The 10,908-nt window shown below is 35.4% G+C and overlaps 1 protein-coding gene and 1 non-coding gene across 5 annotated transcripts; both read right to left on the minus strand.

Moving 5' to 3' along the window:
• Positions 1 to 2,441: 2,441 nt before the first annotated feature.
• On the minus strand, positions 2,442 to 2,513 carry TRNAD-GUC (transfer RNA aspartic acid (anticodon GUC)). Its single transcript has one exon. It is a non-coding gene; the product is annotated as a tRNA-Asp (tRNA).
• A 903-nt stretch (positions 2,514 to 3,416) lies between these two features.
• LOC132033273 (methyltransferase-like protein 2) lies at positions 3,417 to 9,172 on the minus strand. Of its 4 annotated transcripts, XM_059423203.1 has the most exons (12): positions 8,629 to 9,172; positions 7,654 to 7,882; positions 7,192 to 7,331; positions 6,900 to 6,933; positions 6,601 to 6,676; positions 6,059 to 6,236; positions 5,816 to 5,905; positions 5,636 to 5,735; positions 5,200 to 5,423; positions 4,940 to 5,060; positions 4,532 to 4,669; positions 3,417 to 3,731 (listed from the first exon to the last, which is right to left on the minus strand). In XM_059423203.1, the coding sequence occupies exons 1-9, from the start codon at positions 8,896 to 8,898 to the stop codon at positions 5,272 to 5,274; spliced, it is 1,269 nt and encodes a 422-aa protein (XP_059279186.1). In that variant the 5' UTR covers positions 8,899 to 9,172; the 3' UTR covers positions 3,417 to 3,731; positions 4,532 to 4,669; positions 4,940 to 5,060; positions 5,200 to 5,271. The 4 variants fall into 4 exon arrangements, with proteins under 4 accessions (XP_059279186.1, XP_059279187.1, XP_059279184.1 ...); XM_059423204.1 differs by lacking the exon at positions 4,940 to 5,060; XM_059423201.1 differs by lacking the exon at positions 4,532 to 4,669.
• Positions 9,173 to 10,908: the final 1,736 nt, after the last annotated feature.

Here is a 10,908-nt window from a genome sequence, read left to right on the forward strand (position 1 = left end):
GTTGATTTGCTACGTAGGTCATTGATGTTTTGGGCCCGTCCTGTGGGGGGCCCTTTTTACGATGCGAGTGGCGTTTTTGGGGGGGCCCAATTCTGCTGGTGGGATTTGCTGTATGGGCTCTTGGGGTTTAGTGGGTTATTTTTTATTTTTTTAAAAATTTTTAAAAGGTATCTTTGGGGCCATAAAAACAAATCTTTTTGGGTAAAGGGTTCCGATTAGAGGTTTAATGGAAAAGTTGGTTTAGTTATGTTAAATGCGGGGTGTTTCCATCTTTGGCTAAACTCATTTTTTTTGCATTTATGTTTTAAACCCAATTTTTCTTAAAATTATTCGACCCCTCGTTTTTATAAAAGCTCATCCGTTCATCTTATTTCGCTCGTTTTGTGATGATTGTAGCCCTGTGATTTTCGGTCAATGCTTATAAAAAACTTAGGGGGGTTTTCGATCCTGGTTGGGGTGACAAATTTGATTTTTTATTCTTTAAAAATTACCCTTTTTTAATTTAAAGGGGTAAGTTAAAATGCGAAAATTTTTAAAGTAAAAGCAATTTAACAAAATTTGGGGGAGAGTTGGTTTTGATCCACATAAAGCCTCCCTTGATTTTTTTGGTTGATTACTTTTGCTTATCGTGAAAATTAGGAAGAAAAAACAAAGATTATTTGTAGTACTTCATTTTTCAGGCATTGATTTGAATCTTGATTTAAAAAGTGAAAATGAAGGGTGTTTTTTCTTAGCCAATTCCTATTGTTAGAAATTGGATTTTAATATTCAGCTATACTTTACTGGTTAAGTCTTGAATTCAATCAGATGTAAAGGACTTGCCTACATTACACTCCTTAATTATGGCCCTTACTAAACCAATTCCTATTGAAAAAATTGGGAACCCCATATGGCTTTAGGTTACGAATTCAAGTGGTAGAATCAATCATTAATGTTTATGTTAAAATTATCTCTTACGTTAGTGTGATCATATACCGAATCACACGTAGATACGAAATATTTTGTGTAATGACATTGGACTACGTTTGTATAATTTTATACTCAATAAAACCTAAATAAATGATGTTTTAGGTTTTTCGTTTTGTTTGAAATAAGTAGTCTTTAAGTTTCGAAGAAATTGATCTTATTCTTCCAAAAATTACCCTTATTTACATAGTCAATAATCATTAAGTAGCTTTTTTAGGAAAGATGTGATTTAGAAAGAGATAAATTTAAGGCTTAATGCATATGAGACCCCCTAAACTTATCCCTTTTTTCCATTTTGGCACCTCAACTAAGTAAGTGTTATTCCCCCGAACTCGTCTTCAAGCTGTGGGTTTATACAAATTCACTAAATCTGATTTTTATTAGAAACGAATTAAATTGGGGGGAATGAAGGTGGAGTAATATTTTAGGCATGTGGTAAAAAATTAATGCGGCGTGATGTGTCGCTTTCTCCTGGTTTTGCTCTTCCACTGCCAGCTTAATTAAGCACTACTCTCTTTTTTTCTCTTAATTGTTGTTAATCTTAGCTAAAAGATGGCATAATTAAATTAGAATATATATTAGCATGTTGCTACATTGAAGATGAAATACTATGTAAGTTGGATTGTGTTTATGTAAACAAGCAAGGATGACGAGTTCGGGAGTTGAATAAACAACACTTAGTGAGTACCAAAATGGAAAAAAAGATAAATTTAGGGGGCCGCATATACATTAAGCCTAAATTTAATTAGGGGTAAGTTAGTAAAAACACTCTTAATTTTTTGAAAGTGAGCAATTTCTTACGGGGGCATAAGCTAAAATCACCACTTATTATGAAACAGAGGAAGCATAGAAATGCATTTGTGGATACAGCATAATGAATCAAGTTTTTTTTTGTGTTTAGAATCAGGTAAGGATTATATTGGGAAATGTCGATTTTTTCTTGTTTATTTCAAACTGTTGGAGTTTCATATTGGCGGAAATCCACGACTCCCCTTAAAAAAAATTCGGGACAAATCGATTTTCTTTTTGAAGTTAAAATTATTTTATTATGTATATATAGTAGATGTTGAACCCCCGACTGTTGGATTCCTTTTAAACCCCTGATTCGGCAGCACTTGCGATTGGTATTTATCAGTTGTTGGAATTTGGAAATGCCAAAGTGTACATATACTCTGATGGACCACATGATGGGGTGATTTGGGCCACATTTTTTCAAGTTGGTTCCTCGAGAAAGCGAAACTACAGTTTGCCAACCTTGGCTGTATGTTCAAAGAAGTAAAAATGAGGAAAATGGAAATGATTTTAGATACTAAACCGAAATCTTAAAGGAGTTAAGTTAACCTTAGATTATCCAATGTTAAAAGAAACATCATCATGCTGGCATGAATACCTTGATTAGTCTTGAAGTGCTTAACTGATCGGACAAACAATACTAAAACACAAAATGAACAAAATAAGCTTTTAAAAGAGTGTAACGCCGTTGCCGGGGATCGAACCCGGGTCACCCGCGTGACAGGCGGGAATACTTACCACTATACTACAACGACCTTGTTGCCAATAAGCTCCTTCAGGACATCTTTCTATTGATTGTCCTGCAAAATGTTTCTTTAAACAAATGAATGAATGCATTTGCTATATTGACAAACTATATTCCGTCCGATTAGATTATGCTTTTGCTACAATTGCACGTAGAACTCCATATAACATTATAACTAATACAGTACCATATTTAATTCGGTATTAATTATACCTCTATTGAACTGCAGTAACATTATCAGTTCTGATTAAATACTACAACCAATTTTTATTTGTGTGTATCTTATCTAAAGACCAAATGACAATGGATAAGAAAAGACTTTTCCCATCCAATGGAGATATCCTTTTGCCCCGGACTCCCGGAGTATCATTTATCCTTGCAAGTGGCGGCTATAGTGAAGTACAGAAATGCAAACTAATGAAATATACCGGCTTCTAATTTTGGATAATTGAATGCTATATCATCTTCAGGTGTTTAAACTTTGCCTGTGTAAACACGTACTACTTAGTACTTACCTTGAATTTTCCATTCAATTTCTTTTTTAAATAAACATAGTGTGGGGCTGCAACACTTTAATTCCATCGTGAATAATGCTTACCTCCCACTAAAGAGATGTACTAGGTATCTATGTCCAGTTGTCCACCAAGGTACCTTACAATTTTCATTCGTATACTTATTAATTTTGTGGTGTATACAAATTGTAACAGGAGTTTTCATTTTTTAAAACCAAAACAGAAGAAAAAAAAATGGTGGGAAAATGGTAGTAATACGTTTGGAGTTTTTTTTTTCAATTAGAAAAACTTAAGGCCACAAGAATAAAGCAAAGGAAAGATTGCCCACTTCCCATAAATATCAACTGCTTGTCTGAAAACGATTAATTCATCGAAATGACAGAGAACGTAAACAAGGCCACTGGAAATAAGTATCTTTGTCCTGTTCATTGCCCTGGCAACCTCCAATGAAGGATAGATGTTTATACACAACTGACGTTTAGTTTCAAAAGAGAGCGTTCGAGGAAATTAGTTCAGCACTGAACAGAGGTATCTGTAAAATGCAAAGCTTCAAAATATTGCTTTCACAGAGAATTTGAGTTGCTAGTGCAAAATACTGTGGTGAATGTTGTTGGCTGGCTAAGAAATAGTGAGACAAAGCCTTCCCAGCAGATGGTTCAAGTCATTAACAATCACATTGAATTGAATATGATATATAAACTTTGTCGTAAGGCCCCCTGAACAGAAATAGGAAAAAGGAAAGTCAGAAAGACGCATAATACATTAATCAATCAACCAATCAACAAAATAGTATATTACATAATTGAGAACAATTCTGCAGAAATAATCAACGGATCAAGCAAGTTGCAAAGATTGATAACGCAAAGTCATACATGTTCCATTTCATGCACATAATGGCCAAATCCCAAGATATAATAGCAGTGAAGGTTCTAGCATGCTCTCCCAACTTAAGGCCAACGCTCAAAACTTTGATTGACACACTACCAACCAAAATGTATGCCTTGCTCAATAATGAGATACGCAGAAACTATGACAATTTCAGCCCAAATGGGTGTGAATTACTTGCACAAGATTGGGTTACAATCTTCTGAGGTCCAAAGATGCAATTTGAGTTTAAAGCACAACTAATCTGAACAACTTTTTTTTTTTTTTGTTGAAGACTAATCTGAACAACTTAGAAAGAGAGAAGATACACATATCCTCTACACTTGATCCACATAATTTCAACTGCGTGCACTTAAATGGCCTTCCAAAACCCAGAACTGCACTCTGTGAACTAGAGCATGAAAAACTTCCAATGACTTCAGTTGGTCAAAGATTATTTTTAAATTTTTTTTTTTTTTTTTTTTTTAAAAGATTTAGGTTTCAACTTTAAAAAATGAGAGGAACTTAACAACTCTAGCTACTATTACAAAGGCTCAACCATGAACCAGATCTTAGTCCTCAATCTTGAAAACTACTTTTTACAGTAGAAATTGAAACAAAAATAGAGATTTCTAGCCTACCAAGGACTCACAAAGTTGTCGACTTGAATATATGTACTCCATAGAGAGCATGAGTTGGACTTTTATGGCAGACAGCCATTCGTTATGAACACATAATGCATGTCATCCCCCTTTCCTAGTGTTTTATCATAGTTGTTGCAACCAGACCTCTGCAATTTTTGGGTATCGAACAATTATACTCAGGGCAAGACTTTCTTCTAGAGAAGAAAGTTCAAATGAAATTATAGCAGACAAAAGCTATCTCTACTTCTTTCACCATGCCTAAACTGCACTACTAAAGACAAATTAGACATTTCGGGAACCACAAGCCACCCCCCAACCCAGAAACACAAAGAAGGAAAAGAAATCAAAAATCGTTACATTCAAAAGTAAAGAGAAAAACATTAGCAAACTGAATTTAATAATAACAATTTACGCACCAAGGTCAGATGATATTGCAAGACACCCAGGAACTTCATCAAAGTCTATAACTCTCTGCCTGCGAGCAATCACAATGGCAGAACCCCCTGAATGCGTTGGTCCATGGCATGGTTCATGACCCTACATAAGGAAATAACAGAGAAGAAGCTTCATTTAACAAGTAAGAACATCATTCAGGAGAAAATTGATGTGACGAAATGATACAAGTATAACAATATTCTTCCACTGATGGTTAAAAAGGAAGGAGAAAACCACATACAAAGAGAAATCGTCAGGATGCCATGTCGTTGGACTGAAACTTCCCAGTAAGAGGTGTTTCTACCAGAATCCGTTATTTTTCAGTTGTCTTACTAACAAAATATCTCAAATCCTGAAAATGAAGAGGTTCATTCCCCCAAGAAGTCCAGCCAGTTATCATTTCTCTAGCGAACAGTTCAATGCAGCGAGCAGGCCTAGACCCCGGCAAATAATCTAGCAGCAGCTCTAGTAACATGAGGTAAGAGGAAATTATCAGACAGTAATTCTGATGATAAATAGTAGAAAAGATCAACAAGATTACTTCACTAGCCCAGCCCGCTTTCCCAACCCAGAAAGGTAAAGACCAATTGAAAAGGGAAAAAAGGGAAATGACACTATCGAAAAGAGGAAAAAGAATCAAATGAGGACCAGAAGGTGTAGCAGCTTTGACAGGTTACCTCCAATGGGTGGTTTCCTTGAATAATCACTGGGAACACTAATGAACACTCGATTATCCGGTATGGGATTCAATTTTGTTAAATTACCAGAATGCGTATCCTGCAAAGACATGGCAAAGTGATTAAAGAGTAGCTTTAAGCCTTTAACAGAGGCAACTGCAAGGCATGGAACAAGCTTACCTTTCCATTACAGTAACCTAGGAGAAGACATTCATATGGTCGGTGATGAAAGAGGTCCAATTCACCAGTCATCATCCCATTAGCCTTAACCTATAACAAAAATCAAAATAGAAAACACATACTTTTAAGTCAATATCACTGTTCATCAGTGTTTTTATAAATTCCTCATCTGTCTCCTTCTCATTCTCTCTCAGGGTAAAAGGTAGCTTAAAGATAGCCTCACAGTTGTGGGAAGAATGATACCTTCAACCAGTAAAAGCTAGCTGCATATTTTACTCCCCATTTGGGAAATAACTGATTCTGCACAAAACCTCGCAACTTCTCCCTGTTGGTAACCCACAATGCAACAAGTGCTCCAGAGGTATGACAAAGTTGCTTGACAGGGAGAGATAAGAAGTATCGATTAGGCAAAGTTGGGTACCTGCAACCACATGTAACGACACATTGAATAGAAGCAATCTACAACACAGACTTCATCTCTAATAGTTTGAGCTTCTAACTATACAGAGCAGACAAATATTGACCCGTTCTAGTCACTTACAGGAAATCAAAACTTACAATATCTGTTTCGTTCAACTGCCTTCCTATGTCTGCCCACACCCACCCCACCGCAAAATTTAAAGACGTCCCCTGTAGGGTGTACAGGATATAAACTGTTCTTCTCTGACATTCTTCGGTAAAAAAAACTTCGCAGAGAGTGGAACCCTTGGAAAATAAATACTAGGCAAAGCTAGCTAATAATCTAGAAGCAAGAGAGACAAATCTCGGGAAGGATTAACACGCACCTCAGTTTCTGATGAGCGCTGCCATTTTCCCAAGGGGGGTCTAGAACTATGAGATTGAAGCCACAATCAGAATCAGCTGAAAGAAGAAAACACCACTCAAAGTTTAAACAGACGGCTCCTGCATTTTAGCTTATGCATTAACCATGAAAACTAATATTTGGCAAGAAATGAGGATTTCTGCCTGTAAACTGTATACTTCCCAATACATTGCAGGTCCATGCAAATGGAATTTAATACGCATTTGCACTGGACAGTAGGTCCCGCTCAAACACAGAGAAGAAAGGATCTTGGGTCATTACCTGGGATTAAATTGTCAATCTGCCTCAAATCAGACTTCAAGCCACCAAGAACAATAAAACCAAAAAGTCAGATTTAATCCCATGCAGATAAATTAGATTCAAAGAAACCAAAACCACAAAGGAAAAAAAATGAAAGCCATCAGTAAATCCAAATGATTCTGGATTTGAGATTTTCGAGAGAGAAAAGAAAAGAGCATTTCTCAGAAAGGCAAATATTTAATTCCATTTGCATGAACCTACAACATAGACTAACTAATGAAACAACTAAAGAAGCATCTGCTTCATATCATACCATATAGAAACAGCTCCTTTTGGGAATTATATACTTGTGATTGAAAAGCTCAGCCTCTATATCACAGCTTTCCTCATTGGCAATTAGATTATTAAATGCAGGAGTGACTCTTTGCTCAATACTCCGAACAAGTGTTGAACCTGGAAACCATGCAGAAGACAACTAGAATACATAAGCATGCCAGCACCGAAAGAAATGTGCTAATAATTTACTTAAATTTGTATTGAAATGTATAAAGGGCGACTTGGAAATAGTAGAATTGCACCATTGATGACCAACAGGTCACGGGATCAAAGCACGGTAACAGCCTCTTTTGCAGAAACGCAAGGAATACCACATAAAGTATCCACCCACTCTCGCTATCCCCACACACTAGTCAGGGAGCATTTTGTACACGAGGGGAACCATTAAGCCCATTTACACAGAAATGCATCATAGAAAACTATTGTAAGTTAAGCATACCTCCATCTTGGGAAGTTTTATCATCTTGATGGCAATTGAGAACAATCTCATACAACGGAGCTTGCCAAACACTTCCGAGCTCCAGAAAGGATAGCTCACTACTTTCCTGCGACAACTCCTTACATCCCCCCGCAGCACATCCATCATTCCTCAAATTTCTCAAATCTTTCAAAAGATCAGTAGCTTCAAGCAAAGCTTCGTGCGCTTTCAACAACAACGGCTTCACCTCCTTCAACACAAAGCAGTGAAACAAAGAGTTACTACTCAAATGTCACACTTAACCCGTTTGGCCATAAAAATAATTCACCTTTTTCCAGAATAATTTTTCACTTTATTTGGAAATCAGCACTTGGCCATGAAAATTCCAAATCCAACTTGAACTTGTCTTTCAAATTTGGAAAACAGCTTCTAACTTGTTTTCCAACTCACTTTTAGTTTCGAAGTTAGTACATTTAAACATGAACATCATTCCAAATATTCTTTGCAAAAACTATAACCAAACACAACTCAATCTTCAATTCCAACTCCATAAATTCCAAATAAAAAGAAACATATTTGGAATCTATAGCCAAATGCCTACTTAATGCACAGACGATAAGCAGATGTATATTGAACATAGCCGATAAATTATTTTGAATATAGTGTGCTCACGTGTACTCCGCATCATAGGCTTAGCTAGTGTTTGGCCATAGATTTTGGACCAGATTTTGAAAATTTATCTTCAAATTATCTGCTTGGCCACGGCACAGCTTCAAAAACTCAAATTTTCAAGTTTCAAATTTCTACTTCAAAATCTGTGACCAAACGCATAGAAAATAAGCAGCTCTAAATTGATTATACAGTAATAGGTAAACTTTTTTGAAATTAAAACTTTTATTTTGTCACGATGAAGTAGTGCGAGCAGTGTTTTCAGTAGTATTCCTCGCAATTAACTTAAAACTATTAAATAGAAGAAAAAGTTAAATTTAACGGTACCTGATGACGTTGATCGGCGATTTGTTCGCGTTCATTGAGAGACTGAGGCTTTTTCTTCTGTTTACGTTTTCGTTTTCTAGAATCTTCCGAAGCTTTTATAGATTCTGTTGAGTTCGAGGAATCGAAGAACCGAGAGTAGTATGTAGAAGGTGAAACCCTAAACCGGGTGTAAGAACGGTTCAGTATTCGAACCGGGTCGATGAAGAAGGCGTTTGAGTTAAGCTGAAAAATGCCTGATTCCATGAACACTGTCAATTGATTGTCTTCCATCTTCAGAATTTTGTAAGACCCTGTTTGGATTGGCTTATTGTAGGTGCTTTTAATACTTTTAATTCGGGTAAAGATAACAAAAGTTTAAGTCCATCCAAACAGGTTTTAATTGTTCTGATTTTCGGTTTCGGAATTACTAACTATGCTGGCTTGTTGATCGGACAATGCCGGCGGGAAACGGGAAAGTTTGTTTGTTTTGTGGTCCCCGCTATTGCTTGAATTTCCGTTGAAGTCCTCGAAATGTTTTCTTTTCACCTCCCGACCCCACTTTTGCTTTTTTTTACTTTCATTAATAAAAACAGAAGATCATTTCAAAATTCTGAATTGGATATGGATATGAAATCACAAAATACTTTTATTTTTACACATGAAAATAATACAAACTTTTCTACTAGAAGATTATTTTCTTGTATTTTAATTATAAAGAGCTCTTTGTCAGGATATACCGAAAATAACCTCTTTACCTCTTAAGATAGAGTTAAAATTTGTGTACACTCTAGCTCCCCAAACTCACCGTGTGAAATTTCACCGCATGTGTCGTTGATAGTTATAAAGGACTGTGTTTTACCTGTTTCCTCGACAAACAAATGGAGGACGACGACGAGATCTGATTCCAATAAATGGAACAGACTGACATATCTTTCTTTTTCATTGATCAAATGTTTTTGGCCTTTTCTTTAAATGAAAGATTTTTTTTCATTTTATTAACGGCAAAGGCTCAAATATGCTCCTAACGTTTGCAAAATTGCACATATCTGCTCGTCGTTGGTGCAAAGATGCCCCTAACGTTTTTTTTTTTAAGCCATACATGTCCTTGAGTTAACGGAAAATATTGGAGGGCATATTTGTTCAGTTTCACATAATATAGGGGCATATTTGATCCATTAAAATTCTTGAATATTATGGTACAAAATATCATTGCATTCCACCAAAACATAAAAAAACATTTGTAATATAATCCATCCACTATTGCATTACATCAAAATTATACAACTAATAGAGCAAATGCAATTACAACCATCTTTTAAAGACTGTTTCTAAACAAGAGCACCATTTCCACTTTTCAAGAGATTTTTTTTACTAATGATAATACCATTTTTATTTTTCAATTTGTTGATGATCTGAATAGTTCTTTCTGAATATTTTTCGTCTTATTAGTCCCAATATCGACACGATAATTGATGCAACAATTGCCGCAATAAAACATAAACATAAAAAAGGAGATAACTTACATTAGACTTATGAAACATGAAAAGTGTCTCCCGCAGTGCTCAAAATTTTGATAATAATAATAGAAAGAGCTTGCATAACATTCAATGTGGTTTGGCCCTTTCGCGAATTTCACGCACAACTGAAATTTAGTAGAATTATTTGAAGTCCATAAGTGAGATGGAGTGCAGTAACTCCACATCCACAACCCTTCCACAACGCCATATCAACAAACCCTTCCACAGCTATTTGAAGAACTCGAAGCTTCTGACAATTCATAAACAAGTGAAAAGAATAAGAGAAAAATGATAATACCAGGGGTTATACGATAAGTGTGGAGTTTCAAAATGCATTGCAATAAACCATTAGGCTATGACATATTAATTCTACTACAAAAAAAATTCTAGAACTATTTGTATTCATTAATCATGTATATTCTATTTCTATTATTATTATTTGAATGGATCAAATATACATGAATTTACAATTAATCTTATCCATAATATTGAATTTCAATGAAAATATGCAAATATGCCCTCTAATATTTTCCATTAACTCAAGGGCATGTATGGCCAAAAAAAAAAGTTAGGAGTATCTTTGCACCAACTTTTTAACAATGAGCAGATATAAGTAATTTCACGAACGTTGAGAGCATATTTGAGCCTTTTGCGTTTTATTAATTCAAACTAGTACTGTGGTATTTCTCTTTAAACTTAGACTCGATATCTTATCAACTATCTCAATCTCTTTTTAAAATTTTAAACAATTCAGATAATTTTTGAATGAACTCAATAATATAGA

This window comes from Lycium ferocissimum, chromosome 10 (assembly GCF_029784015.1).
Source record: "Lycium ferocissimum isolate CSIRO_LF1 chromosome 10, AGI_CSIRO_Lferr_CH_V1, whole genome shotgun sequence".
Classification (NCBI taxonomy): Eukaryota; Viridiplantae; Streptophyta; class Magnoliopsida; order Solanales; family Solanaceae; genus Lycium; species Lycium ferocissimum.